At 36.5% G+C, this 13,456-nt stretch overlaps 6 protein-coding genes and 1 non-coding gene across 7 annotated transcripts; 1 reads left to right on the top strand and 6 right to left on the bottom strand.

The window, feature by feature from the left end:
• Positions 1-615: 615 nt before the first annotated feature.
• KAFR0C04150 (uncharacterized protein) lies at positions 616-3,606 on the bottom strand (the record flags this gene model as incomplete). Its single annotated transcript, XM_003956492.1, has 1 exon — positions 616-3,606. The coding sequence occupies one exon, from the start codon at positions 3,604-3,606 to the stop codon at positions 616-618; it is 2,991 nt and encodes a 996-aa protein (XP_003956541.1).
• Positions 3,607-4,136: 530 nt separating this feature from the next.
• KAFR0C04140 (uncharacterized protein) lies at positions 4,137-4,343 on the bottom strand (the record flags this gene model as incomplete). Its single annotated transcript, XM_003956491.1, has 1 exon — positions 4,137-4,343. The coding sequence occupies one exon, from the start codon at positions 4,341-4,343 to the stop codon at positions 4,137-4,139; it is 207 nt and encodes a 68-aa protein (XP_003956540.1).
• A 720-nt stretch (positions 4,344-5,063) lies between these two features.
• Positions 5,064-7,460, bottom strand: ERB1 (ribosome biogenesis protein ERB1; the record flags this gene model as incomplete). The annotated part of the gene is made up of 1 exon (XM_003956490.1): positions 5,064-7,460. One exon carries the CDS (start codon positions 7,458-7,460, stop codon positions 5,064-5,066), a length of 2,397 nt encoding a protein of 798 aa, XP_003956539.1.
• Positions 7,461-7,931: 471 nt separating this feature from the next.
• On the bottom strand, positions 7,932-9,359 carry KAFR0C04120 (uncharacterized protein; the record flags this gene model as incomplete). Its single annotated transcript, XM_003956489.1, has 1 exon — positions 7,932-9,359. One exon carries the CDS (start codon positions 9,357-9,359, stop codon positions 7,932-7,934), a length of 1,428 nt encoding a protein of 475 aa, XP_003956538.1.
• A 1,462-nt stretch (positions 9,360-10,821) lies between these two features.
• Positions 10,822-11,361, bottom strand: KAFR0C04110 (L-methionine (R)-S-oxide reductase; the record flags this gene model as incomplete). The annotated part of the gene is made up of 1 exon (XM_003956488.1): positions 10,822-11,361. The coding sequence occupies one exon, from the start codon at positions 11,359-11,361 to the stop codon at positions 10,822-10,824; it is 540 nt and encodes a 179-aa protein (XP_003956537.1).
• Positions 11,362-11,576: 215 nt separating this feature from the next.
• On the bottom strand, positions 11,577-11,677 carry KAFR0Ctrna5W. The gene is made up of 2 exons: positions 11,641-11,677; positions 11,577-11,613 (listed from the first exon to the last, which is right to left on the bottom strand). It is a non-coding gene; the product is annotated as a tRNA-Trp (tRNA).
• Positions 11,678-12,795: 1,118 nt separating this feature from the next.
• On the top strand, positions 12,796-13,413 carry FAR3 (Far3p; the record flags this gene model as incomplete). Its single annotated transcript, XM_003956487.1, has 1 exon — positions 12,796-13,413. The coding sequence occupies one exon, from the start codon at positions 12,796-12,798 to the stop codon at positions 13,411-13,413; it is 618 nt and encodes a 205-aa protein (XP_003956536.1).
• Positions 13,414-13,456: the final 43 nt, after the last annotated feature.

Here is a 13,456-nt window from a genome sequence, read left to right as displayed (position 1 = left end):
CCAGAAAAAAAGCTATAATCTCTTATAGAAAAGCTTTATCGCCCAGAACACTCGACTTAAGAAGAATACAAAGAGGATATAGTCACTTGTAACCTTTCGGAACCTAATCTACTTAGTTAATTAATCTTTCTTGTAAATCTCAATTTTTCATCCAACTATCCATTTATTTGTATCCCGGACAATTTCCGGACCTGATGAAATGCGGTAAATGGATCTGGCATGTCACGTGCGCATGACTAACATAGTAAATCTTCAAGCAGCAAGTCTCTCAGTAACAGGCCAATGATGTAGGAAGTAGTGTTATTGGGATACACAAGTACTGCGCTTCTAAGTATTGACCCTCTCTTTTTCGAAACCATGCAGTTTTTATTGCTTTCTGGGCAAGAAGTTCCAATCTCGGTGCTACATGGTCATGATCGATAAAAGACCAATCCTAGTTGCGGAAATAGGCTCTGTGGTGCCAGCCTATGTGGTTGTAGCTGTCGAATAACTTTTTTTGGTAGTGCCATCCCATATAACTAGCTTGTATAGTTTACAACATGCAGAATTTTATATATACATAAATATATATCAGTTTGATACATTTCTTTGGTCCTCCTATACAACTTCTGTTGCTCATTCTTCATCAACTTTTGGACCTGCAGATATGAAAGTATATGTCCCTGTTTGAGGATCATAACTTTCAAATTTGGAATCCTTGTTTTTCTTTAATTTTGTAATGTGTTTTTTAACCATAGGATGATTCGGATCTGTGATCGGTTTCCTGTCAGTTTTACTTATTGGGAAGCAATTATAGAGAACGACTCTACCCTCAACATTTGCACCTTCCCCTAATTGTGGCTTCCTTGATGAACCAGGGTAAATTAGGCATGTTTGATGTTCAAATACAACTATATTACCACACAACATATTTATTGGGACATTTGATAAATCAACTGGCTTTAAATATTCAATTTTACCATAGTCTTTATGCCCAATAACTAAGTTGTTAACTTTGCGAAGCTTAACTAGAGACATAGCCTCCAATGTTTCCAAAGATGGAGTGATGTAATAGCCATCCTCGGTGAAAGTGATGTCATCGCTAGAAATATTTGTCATATTGACGAATTTCAATTCGGTGTCATTAGTGCTGGTTATTTCTTGTTTTAGTTCACTTGGTTTGTAACTAGCTCTGGTATCTCTTTGATTTGTGGGAGTTTGTGGGATTTCTTCAGAATCATTGAAGATATTGGTTGATTTTGTTCCATCTACTTTTCTAGCATCAGGAACGTCAAATGAAATCTTTTTAATCTCCGTATTAGTTTCGTCACTAAGTGGTTTAGTTTTTCTAATTACCAAATCCTTCAGATATTTCCTATCTGGATTAAATAGCAGACTGCTAACCGTCTCTGATCCATTCATAATCAATTGTTTATTTTCTTTATCAGCTTCACTTGCTTTTATAGCCGGTGGGCTTTTTATTCTCGGAACATGCGCTTCCTTTGGCTTACTAGCTTGTAAGGTTCTTGAAGTAAATAGCGCTCTAGGTGCTAGTCTATACGCATTTGTTAAACTCGTTTTCTTTTTTGTATCAGCATTTATCTTAGTGATAGTAATCTTATGTGGTTGAGTAATTGAATCTGGCATATCAATTTTAGCAAAAGTGCCATCTGGTAATTGTCCATTTCCTTGTTGCGTTGATTGGTTTTGATTGGTAGATAAGGTACTACTTGGTTGTTGAGAACCAAACAATCCACCAGCACTTGACGTCCCGGTCATATTAGTTGGTGGTTTTGAACCAAATAAACCTGTAGCAGTTCCACTAGGAGCTGTAGTGGTAGCATTACTGTTATTATTACCAAATAATCCACCACTAGTAAGCCCCGTGGTGGTGGTACCGAGTGGTTTGGAACCAAACAAACCTCCGCCAGTGGTCGCACCTGCCGTACTACTGGTACCGAATGACGTTGTTCCTGCAGGTTTTGACCCGAATAAGCCACCGGTTGTAGAGGCATTGGCTGCAGTAGCCGGTTTGTTACCGAATAATCCTCCAGTTGCGGTGGCATTGTTGGTACCTAAAGCGGCTGTAGCATTAAGAGTGTTTTGTTGCCCGAATAGGCCAGTTCCAGTGTTTGTGTTTGCAGTAGTAGTATTTTGACCAAACAACCCTCCAGTAGTAGAGCCAGCAGGTTTGTTACCAAATAATCCAGCGGATTGTGGATTCGTATTACTTTGTCCAAACATACTAGTAGTCTGTGGTTGTTGGTTAACTTGACCCATTAACCCCCCTACTGTATTACCTGCGGGTTTGTTGCCAAATAAGCCTGTGGATTGCGGCTGGGGAGGATTATTCTGACCAAATAAGCCAGTGCTTTGCTGATTTGTTTGTCCGAAAAGACCCCCAGTGGTAGTAGTAGCAGGCTTGTTGCCGAAAAGTCCACCAGTTTGCGCATTATTAGCACCTTGTTGGCCAAATGGGCCCGTTCCTTGTTGTTGGTTAGTACTATTCTGACCAAATAAACCAGTGGATTGTTGTTGCTGCTGCGGTTGATTCATGTTGCCTTGTCCAAATAAACCACCGCCGGTTTGCTGGTTGGCGTTTTGGCCGAACAACCCACCAGCGGATTGCTGCTGTTGGTTATTTTGGCCAAATAAGCCACCTGCGGTAGATTGTGGTTGTTGACCGAATAAACTACCTGTTGTAGCAGGCTTATTGCCAAATAGAGAGTTAGATGTATTGTTTTGTTGTCCAAAAGCATTACTTTGCGGTTGTTGACCAAATAGGCTATTATTATTCTGGTTTTGAGTACCCTGTCCAAAGAGGTTATTATTTGCAGTGCTATTACTCTGTTGACCAAATAAGCCTGTATTTTGTTGAGTATTCTGTTGTTGTCCAAATAAACCAGTTCCTTGAGTATTTGAGCCGAACGTATTATTAGTTTGGCCAAACATGGAACCACCGGTAGTTGGCTTGTTTCCAAAGAGGGAATTGGTTGGTTTTGCACCAAATGCATTATTATTAGTATTATTTTGTTGTCCGAATGAGCCACCTGCAAACGGTTGCTGGCCAAAAGTATTTGTATTTTGTTGTTGACCAAATAGACCAGCACCTTGTGAGGTGGCTGTGTTGTTATTAGCTTGACCGAATAGTCCACCACCACCACCACCACCGCTTGATGCAGTCATTCCAAATGTATTGCTAGCATTGGGTGGCTGACCAAAACTAGTATTAGTATTGGGTTGTTGACCAAAAGCATTATTGGACTGTCCGAATGCGTTATTCATGTTACTATTGTTATTATTGCCTATCATTCCAAAGGTATTGTTTGTAGCTGTAGTATTGTTATTATTATTCAAAGATCCAAATGGTGTATTTTGAGGTTGAGTATTACTGTTTTGGCCGAACAGGCCGGTTGAAGTTTGTTGATTATTATTATTATTTCCAAACATTGAATTATTATTAGTTGTTGCAGTAAAACCTCCAAAACCGGAAGATGCATTAGAATTATTAGCGCCAAAAGAGGAGTTAGGTTGTTGCTGTTGTTGCTGTTGTGAACCAAAAGTATTGGTTGCGCCGAATGTTTGACCCGTATTACCGCCAAACATAGGACGTGTACTTCCGAACATGACTATAAATTGAGAATTATCCCCTCTATTTCAAACAGATTCAGGAATATAATTTTCTAGTAACCGAATCAAATATTGATGTGATGCTGTTTTGCTTTCTATTTTTTTTTCATTGTTATCCACGTTTAGCGTCGCTATGATAAAAATATGTCCAGTTATCATTGCACACGACCCGTAAATGACAGCGATGAGATCGATATTTTATATTATATAGATTGTATGGTGTAAGTTAATTAGTATTGATTCAGATACAATTAGTGAAATTGTAGAGTATCGTTTGATACTGTCATCAATTGCTTGTGACAGAAAATGAGTTATGAGTAATGATCAATTAAGAATATAGATAAACTATACATTTTTGTATTGCAGGAATAAGTCATGTGCATTATATAACAGAAGAATTGAAATTTCCTCTCAACAATGTGGTATTATAATGGAAGGAATAGTAAGAATAATGGGAATATGCAAAAAGTGGAGTAGAATATGGGCTGAAGAAGTACATAGTATTTCTTCGGCATACTGTTTCTGGTTTATAGCTGGCCAAACTTCTCTGTGACTTCTAGCATTCTCATATAGTGATTTAATGACACTGGTTCAAGAGAACCAGTGTTCAAATCTACTACAAAATCCTCTTCTTCATCAGATGGTGCTTTGTTAGCATTGTTTGCAGTGACGGAACAACCATTTTCATTACTTAATATATTGTGCCAGTTATTTTCTAATGTAACCCCAGACATATGATTCTAAATTATATTGTAGTCTTCTTTTGATTATCTACAGATGCTTATTTTCCCCTATATAACAATACAATACAATACCATCGAACTATATATATATATATGTTATTTTTATGTTACACAATTCTACAGCTACATCTCTTTCTCTCACACGATGTGAGAATTGGCCACATTTCTTCGGATTCTCAATGGTTCACATTTATCAGGTCATGTGACAATGGAAAATTGTGGATTTACTTCCAATTGTCTTTCTTTGTGGTACGCCGCTTTCTTTGCCAGCGCCAGGAAGGCCCCTTCCAAGAAAGAACGGAGGAAGAAAAAAACTTAAAATGTGTCAGGGAAAATGCGCGTAGGGTTCCACGGTTCTCAAGGTGAGAAAGATCGGGTGTTTCTATTACCCGGTTTCAATCAATAATTCGAACTAAAGCGTGGCTTTTCTTGTTTTGTCGCGAAAGATGAGATTTCGAATCTCGTCTTCATGGTCAAAAAATGACACAGATGTGGCTTTCTGCTCCTTGTAAAAGGGGAAGACATTACTGCATTAGAACCAGCTTCCTCTTGTGGCATTTAATATGATAAGTAGTAAATTAAAGATTCAATGTTTTTCTGAAGACTAGTATACAAGTTGTGATATGGCGTGACTAATGATATAGTAAGTATATACGCAGAGCAGAGATTGGTAGAACTTGATATGCTTGCAAAAAACGATAGATTTAGTGCTTACGCAGTCCATAAACGTGCAGTATTGTCTGCACCTGCAGTAAATAACCAAGCTTCTCTTGGATGCCAGATCGCATCAAGAACACCTAATGAATTCACTACTTTATGTCCACTTAATTTCTTTAATGGGACAATCATTGGATTTTTCATCATATCATCATATACCGTGGCATGGAAAACGTGAACGTTACCATCATCTGCTGCAGAACAAAATAATGGTAATCTTTTATGAAATCCAACACTACGAACTGCCTTATCATGATACCTTAATGTCTTGTATGGCGTGGCAGCTAAATCTAAATCATGCCATAATACTCTCTTGTCAAATGATGAAGCAATTAAATTATCACCTCTTGGATGAATATCTATCTTTGATAACCAACGGGCACCTGGTAATAGTTTCTTTACCAAGACTTGTTGAGATAAATCGTATATTCTAACGTATCTTTGTGAGCAAACAAACAATTGTGGTTTGAATGGATGGAATTTTGCATCCATAATAATACCTTTAGATTTTTTAAATGGTGATTGTGTCATATGCTTAGATAATTGATGGATTAAAACTGATGTATTACCAGAGTCTGGTTGAACAGTGACAAAATAATCACCTTTTCTATGCCATGATAATTTCTTCACTGTCTTCTTACATGTTATGGTAATACAAATATCTTTTTCCATTTGTTTAGCGGACGGTTTGTTCCATTGAGCGACAGCCTTCTTAACAGCGTTTGAAGAGTCTTGTTGCCCTTCTTCTTCTTCATCATCATCACTGTTCACCTCCAAATTAGATTTTTTCACTGTACCAAATGTATCAAACCCATAACCATTCTCTATCTTGGTCTTACCATTATTTTCAATATCAAAACCAAAAATTGGTGGAACAATTAAATGAATATTTTGTCCCACTGTAACGGCTAAAATACCAGTACTCTTATCTGGATTCCATTCAATACAGTCAATATTATCTTCAGAATCTTCTTCATCTACTAATTGTGCCTTGTAAACTTCTCTACCAGTTAAAATTTCCCAAATTCTAACGGAACCATCGTCAGATGCTGTGGCCAACCATAACCCAGATGGATCTATGGATAAACTACGTATCTTATCCTTATGACCTGAATATACAGTAGAACAGCGGATTGGGAAAGGTCTTAGATCTTTTGGAGATGGTAACTCAGGAATTAATGAATCTGGATCAATATTTAGTTTGTTTTTACGAACTCTTGGTGCCAAATATAAATCTAACGATCTTTCAAATCTTTCGCGGATATTTTCTGTATAACCTGGAACCTTTCTCAACGCACCATATTTCTGTGGAATGAAATTCTTTTCTCTTTCACTGATTTCGGTGTTTTCCCACTCTTCCTTTTCTTGTTCAGTTAATAAATACTCTTCAGGTGGATTGTAACTTTCTTCATTCGTTGGAGGAGGTAATTTTGGTGCTCTCAAGTTCATAACATGGTCATTAGTTTCCGTAGAGTCGCCCCATAAATCATAATTATGATTTTCGGCACTTTCTTTGTCTCTCATTTCCTTCAATTTCTTTGGCGGAATAATTCTACCTTCTCTAATAGCCCTAACAATCTTCATGATTCTCTTGGCCTCGTTCTTGGATGGAACAAATCTTCTCTTTGGTTCAGGAATAGCAGTTAATGGCATGACTTCTTCATGTCTGGTGAACCAATCAACATATGGTTCATATGGATTCGTTCTATCATCAGTAGTTTCATTCTTTTGAATTCTGGAAATTAAATCCAATTCTTCTTCAGTTAAATTCAAACTAGAACCGGATTCTTTGTCAAGTAAACCAGTCCAACCCTCTGGTAATTCTATGGTATCCAATAACTGATCTAATGCAGATCCCTTTGCTGGCCTCATAATTCTCTTACCGTTGATATTGTAACCGATATGTGGCATTTCGTCATAGACGGACAATGGGATATTACCAATAGTATTTTTAGTTTCAACATCACTATCATCGCTGTCATAAATTGGGTTGATTTCTGGTTTAATAATTCTTGGCTGACCATCAGAGTACTTTGTATAAATATTTTCGTCCGCAATAGTCTTTAATTTAACTCCAGATAATTTATCAGTTAATGATTTAGTATCATCTTCTTCGAAGTCAGAGGTATTATATTCTTCAGAATCTCCTTCATCTCCTTCCTCTTCAGCTAATAATTTGTTTAATTCGGCATCAGAATCTTCTTGTTCCTCTTCTTCTTCGGACGAAGAGATCCTTTCAGCTGCAGATTCATATTCTTCATCATCATCGCTGTCACTGTCTTCATTTATTAACCCATCGACGATTAACTTATCATCTTCTACCGCGTCTTCGACATCTGACTCTTCGGCTACTCTCTTCTTGAGCTTTGGAGTATTAGTATCGCGAACCATAGTCAATTATTCTAAATACTACTGTTTTAACAACTCTTCAAAGTAAATGTTAACTAGCTCATCTCTTATTACTTTTTCAACTCGAAATTGAAATTTTTCATCTCATCAATAAAAAAAAAATTTTACCAGCAACCCAAACATCGCGTCGTTACTACATCTGACCGTCGGAAAAAGAAGAATAAAGGAACGGACATACATCTCTGTCTTAAGTTGGCGTCACATCCTAAACGTCACATTTGCTTTAAACATGACCTCTAAAGCACTTCAGTGCATCACTATCCATGAAAAAATTTCAGCTACACGTTATGGCCTAATTTTTTGACTTACTTGAGAAAAAAGTACAATATTAGAAATCAATTCGATTAATTATAGCGTCATTATACAGGTATATATGTAAATATGTATTAAAATTTCGTAAAGTAAGGGGAAAATCATAAAAGTACATTAATTAGCATATTATTGCTGGAAATATTAGTGCTTAACTTCATAACTATTCTTTTCCAAGTACTTATTAATACTTTCTGGGCCCTTAGAACCATATGGATAAAGTTCTGGTTGTGGACCATTTGGACCTTCCAGATGGTTTAATAATGGAGTGAATAGCTTCCAAGATGTTTCTAATTCATCGAAACCAACAAATTTTGAGGAGTCACCCTTAATAGCATCCTTAATTAAGACTCTGTAAGCTTCTGCATCTGGAATTGGTGGGATCTTTTCCAATTCTGGAATCTTACCATGGAAATCAAGGTAAACGGCAAAATCTGGGTGAGTTCTAATGACCAATTCAGTCTGTGGATATTGAGAAAAAAATGGTGTGTCCTTGTGGAATTGTACTCTAACTTCAATTTGATCTTCATCAGTGGCTTTGCCAGCACCCATAATAATTGGGACACCTCTCCAACGGTCGTTGTCAATATTGAATGTGACAAAGGCGTAAGTGTTAGATTTTGAACCCTTTGGGACAGTTTCGTCATCTAGATATGATGGTTTCTTACCATCTACGGATCTAGAGTATTGACCAACTAGGACATTGTCATTATCGAATGGTGTCATGGCCTTTAAAACATTGACTTTAGCGTCACGAATACCTTTTGAATCAAAGGATCTTTGTTTTTCCATGGTAATCAAAGCAATAACTTGTAATAAATGATTTTGCATGACGTCTCTAATCATACCAACTGGATCGAAGTATCCACCACGACCTTCGGTACCAAATGGTTCTTTGAAGGATAAATACATGCTCTTGATAGACTTCCTATCCCAAACAGCAGAAAGAAGTTCGTTACTGAATCTTAATGGAATTAAACTTTGAATAGATTCTTTACCTAAGAAATGATCCATTCTTAACATTTCATCTTCTGTGAATAATTTTTCTAATTCAGCTTCTAGAATTTCAGCAGTCTTTAAGTCATTACCGAATGGCTTCTCTACTACAACCCTGGTACCACCATTTGGAACGTATAATAACTTCTTGATTTGTTGAGCTACTGGAATGAAAACGTTTGGTGGAATGGAGAAATAGAAGAGTCGACGTGGGTCAGTGACACCTTCATTATTTTCAAAAGTTTCTAATATGTTTCTAACTTCTTCGTAGCCTTCATCGGAGTCATAAGCGCCAGAAACATAAGTTAACATGTTGTAGAATTCCTTTTCTTTGACATCATCAATAGCACCATCTGGTTTTCTTAAAAAGCCTTGGAACTTGGAAATCAATTGTTCTTTAGTCAATTTAGATCTTGCGTAACCAATAATTTGTGTATTTGGCTTTAAAAACCCTTCCCTGTATAAACTGAATAAACCTGGGAAGATGGATCTCTTGGCTAGATCACCGGAGGCCCCAAAGACAACAATGGAAGATTTTTCGTGATAACTGATTGGTTGAGTGCTTACACTTGGCATTGTAAATCAGATGAAGTTTTTGAATAATTTTGTTTTGTTTTTAAAAGGTAAAATAATAAATATGAATTACTATCTTTGCAATATATTGCTAATGCTTTATTGAATATGCAATAAGAGAAAGAAAAGGAAAGCTTTTCAAATGGATTAATATCGAAAATGTCTTGTCCTTATATATGTTAATCTTGAACATTCTAATTAGCTTTCCTGTCAGTAAAGGCCGTAACTATAAAACATCGATCAACATACTAATAAGTGTCTTGTCCACTGCATAGATCCGCTGCTTCAAGTTTTCGTAGTCTGTCACCAGAGGTTCTATCATCATTACCAGAAATATATTCGTTATTACTGACCGAATGGGTTCTTGGCCATGTCCTTCGAAAGTACGAAGACCGCTCTATAAGACCGCTCCGCCTCGAGGATGGGCGGGGTACTCTTTGGTTTTCGTTTATAGTTTATCACAGCGATCAGTCGAGGAGACAGCTCGGACCATTAACTTATGGTCAGATTTTATGTTTGGTGTTACGACATTGTGTGCATGCTTGGCAAGAGAGTCATGATGGCAGTTATGTTCTTCCCTGGAAACGGAAGATTTCTGGCAGATTCTTTAGGCCCGGGTGTTCCTTGGTAATTGAACCTTTCTCGAAAAAGTACTAGTTACCCCATAAAAAAAACAACGATGCATTTTGCACAGCAGGGAAAACATTTTAAAGTTGAAGGTTTACCCCAGGCTTTTTTTAGTCACTTTCGATTATCTTTCTTTTTCCTATTATAGTACCGTCGAAATAGTACCTCAGATTGAGACTTTTATTCATTCTCTTTTAACCCAAGGAGAAGAAGCCAAAGGTTTTTTCACGGATCGTACTATTTCACTGCTCTAGAAATTGGCTTGATCTCTCACCTTGAAAACTAAAGGAACATAGCTCAGCTACCAACCTAGGCATTAATGGAGTTAAAAATACTTGTTTATATGAACATTGTAGTACCGTTCTTCGACATAGTAACATGAATCGGACCAGAAGGAACTTCATTGCTAAAACTGCTCTATGAGCGCAAGTGGCTAATTTTCCTTCTCGTACTTCTTTTACCACCGTGTATTATATCAAATGAGATATAGCCAATGGATCGAGTATAGAGGTAAATAATGGTTAGTGCAAACAGATGGGCGGTCTATTCCACTAATAGTGAAAAGTATTGTATTTTTAAAACAAATCCGTTACTCAAAACGAGTAGTAAGATAAGTGTAACACCAGACAAGAATCCGCTACTCTATACTTCATCCAATTTTCCAATTTGAGAGGGATATTCTTGAAGCCGCTGTCCCAATTGGAGGAGCTGAACTTACATGTTTGCCAAACATTATTTACCTTTTTTTACTAATAGTTTCAACTTTTCTAAATCATGAAGGAAGTCTATATATTTGTCATGAAGAAATATTCGCACATATACAACATATTCCAGTCAGTCAGAATGCACAAGTTTTTGAGATCAGAGCTGCTAATTCTTCCAAATACTTCTTATCCAGTTCACCAAAGCCATTGTAATCCAGACAATCTAAGTCGATAACACCTAAAGTTTTACCAGATTGTGAAATTATGGGAACCACGATTTCACTTTTAGTTTCTCCGTCACATGCAATATGATGAGGAAATTTGTTAACATCAGCGACAACCTGGGTTTCCTGAGTAGAAGCAGCTGTGCCACATACACCTTTACCGAATTCAATTGATTGGCACGCAACTTTACCTTGAAATGGACCTAGTAATAACTCATTCTCATTATTTTTTCGAGTAATATAAAAACCTGTCCAGTTGACATTGATGTTCAAAGAACGATAACAGTGCCACAACAAAGAAGACGCATTTGCCAAATTACAGACCCAATTATCCTCATCGTGAGATAGACTTTTATATGACATCACTAGCATTTCCAAAGCATCTCCTCTATTTCCAATAGAGTCAAAGTTCGCATAGTCTGCGTGGTGTTTTTCTTGTTCTTCTGTCATTTTTCCCTTTCCAAGTATATAAGTACTCTTTATTGAGAGAGGAACTAGTTCCAACACCTTGTAAGTGTAGTGAAGGACCACAATTTTCACCATCACTCTCTTTCCACATATTGCCTTCTCTCGTTCACATCTGAAATTCTGCCAAGCCCGAGCCAAAAAAAAAATTTAGATTTGATATTAAAATCTTCCAAAAAAAACAAAATGAAAAAATAAATTGAAACGGACAGGAATTGAACCTGCAACCCTTCGATTGCAATTTTCCGGATATTCCAGATTTTAACTGGAGTCGAAAGCTCTACCATTGAGCCACCGCTTCATTTATTTTGTGAAAGTCTTATTCTTTTTAGACAACTATCACTATCACACATTGAATACATCTGATAATTTTAATTCATCTACCTCAAAATGAATTTTTTCTTGATATACTATAAGGCATATGAAGGTATAAATGGAATAATAGCTGTTGTGGTTCATTTTACTTTAATTCAAAAAAATAGTTTATATTTTTTACTGTCAGCCTTTTTTTAAAAGGATGGTAGAGCTAGCAGCAACACCAACCACTTTGTTCTCATATAAATATTAATATCAACTAGGCAAATACTGGCAAGTAACGTCTAATTCAATTAGCAAAATGTGAAAGCCGTGTTTTATTACCTGGAAGATGTGCACTTTTCTTAAATGAAGCAAAGTTGAAAAGTGAACTACACCTCATCTAATTCTAGTTCCTATAACAACTGCCCCAGATATTGTAAAAACCTGTTTATCGATAAACTTCTCTAATACAGGAACCATCCTAGAAGTTCCTTCCACTATAAATACCAACATCTCCTAAGCCAGAACATAGAACTATAACGTAAGGTACACCCTTGCTATCCCCATGCATCGATAGATACTACTATGCTCCTAACATATTAGATAATGTCGCTGAGAAAGCGTTTCCTTGTTTAATATGCGGGTGCATACAGGACTGTAAATGAGGAACAGTCAATTCAGGCTGCCATCACATCATTATTTCGACTCTAATGAAAACAGGGAAACTAAGCACTCTTAATACTGCCACTCTTCTTGAAAACAAAAAGTGACAGACACGACTGAAATCTTAGCCAGATCTATAACTTCATATATATATATATTTTGCTATTTCCACTCAATTTCTCCTCTGAGACAACCAAAATGACAGCGCAACTATACTTTTCACTCAAGATTCAATATAATCATTGCACTAAATTCTATATCTCAACTATGAAGTAACAGAGAACTAATATACGAGCAATAATTAATCAGAGAACATATGTAAAGCTTCATATATTCTTTAATGCGACCGCGAGTGAGCCGAAAGATTGGTTTTATTCTGCAAACGAAAAACCGACTACAAACACTTGGTGACATATAAAGCGTAAGACTCTAACATAGGATAATAGTATCTGCGGGACCATGACTGATTATGGCGGAGACAACTTTGACTTTCTTCTTCAGCTGACTAAAGTGCTTACCTCTGAATGTCGGTCTAGCAGGCAAGAAACAGATAAAATCGAACTACTTCTTAAAAGAGTTGCTAAGCAAGCCGGCATATCTTATAGTGAGTTTAGTAAGCCTATTACAGGGGAGACTCAGAACAAATATGACTCACTATGCAAGCCAACCGAAAGAGAGACTCTTATACAAGAGAATTACCAGTTATTATATCAGATCGAACAGCAAGAATATATCCAGAAGAAGATTTGGCACCTAATCAATAATATTAATGAACATTTGAACTCAATTAAAAGTTTTATTGTTGAACAAAAATTAAATAGGGCATTGGATTTAGATACTTTCATGTGTGACAATTTCGGCAATAAAATTAACGCATTACAGTCAAATATTACCGTACTAAGGACATCTGGTCAAATCTCTAAAGAAAACATAGAGGATATTATAAATAAATTCAGGATTCTATACAAGACAGTAGATTGGGACAGCATACGAAGGGATTCAACTTCATACAAGAACCTAATCAACAAAATAAATCGTATCGAGGAAGAATATAATATTAAATTAATTGATCTATAATAAATAATGTCTATACACACGCCCTTATAAACTTAGTCAGCCG

Source organism: Kazachstania africana, chromosome 3 (assembly GCF_000304475.1).
Source record: "Kazachstania africana CBS 2517 chromosome 3, complete genome".
NCBI lineage: Eukaryota > Fungi > Ascomycota > Saccharomycetes > Saccharomycetales > Saccharomycetaceae > Kazachstania > Kazachstania africana.
This window is presented reverse-complemented; position numbering and strand designations above follow the sequence as displayed.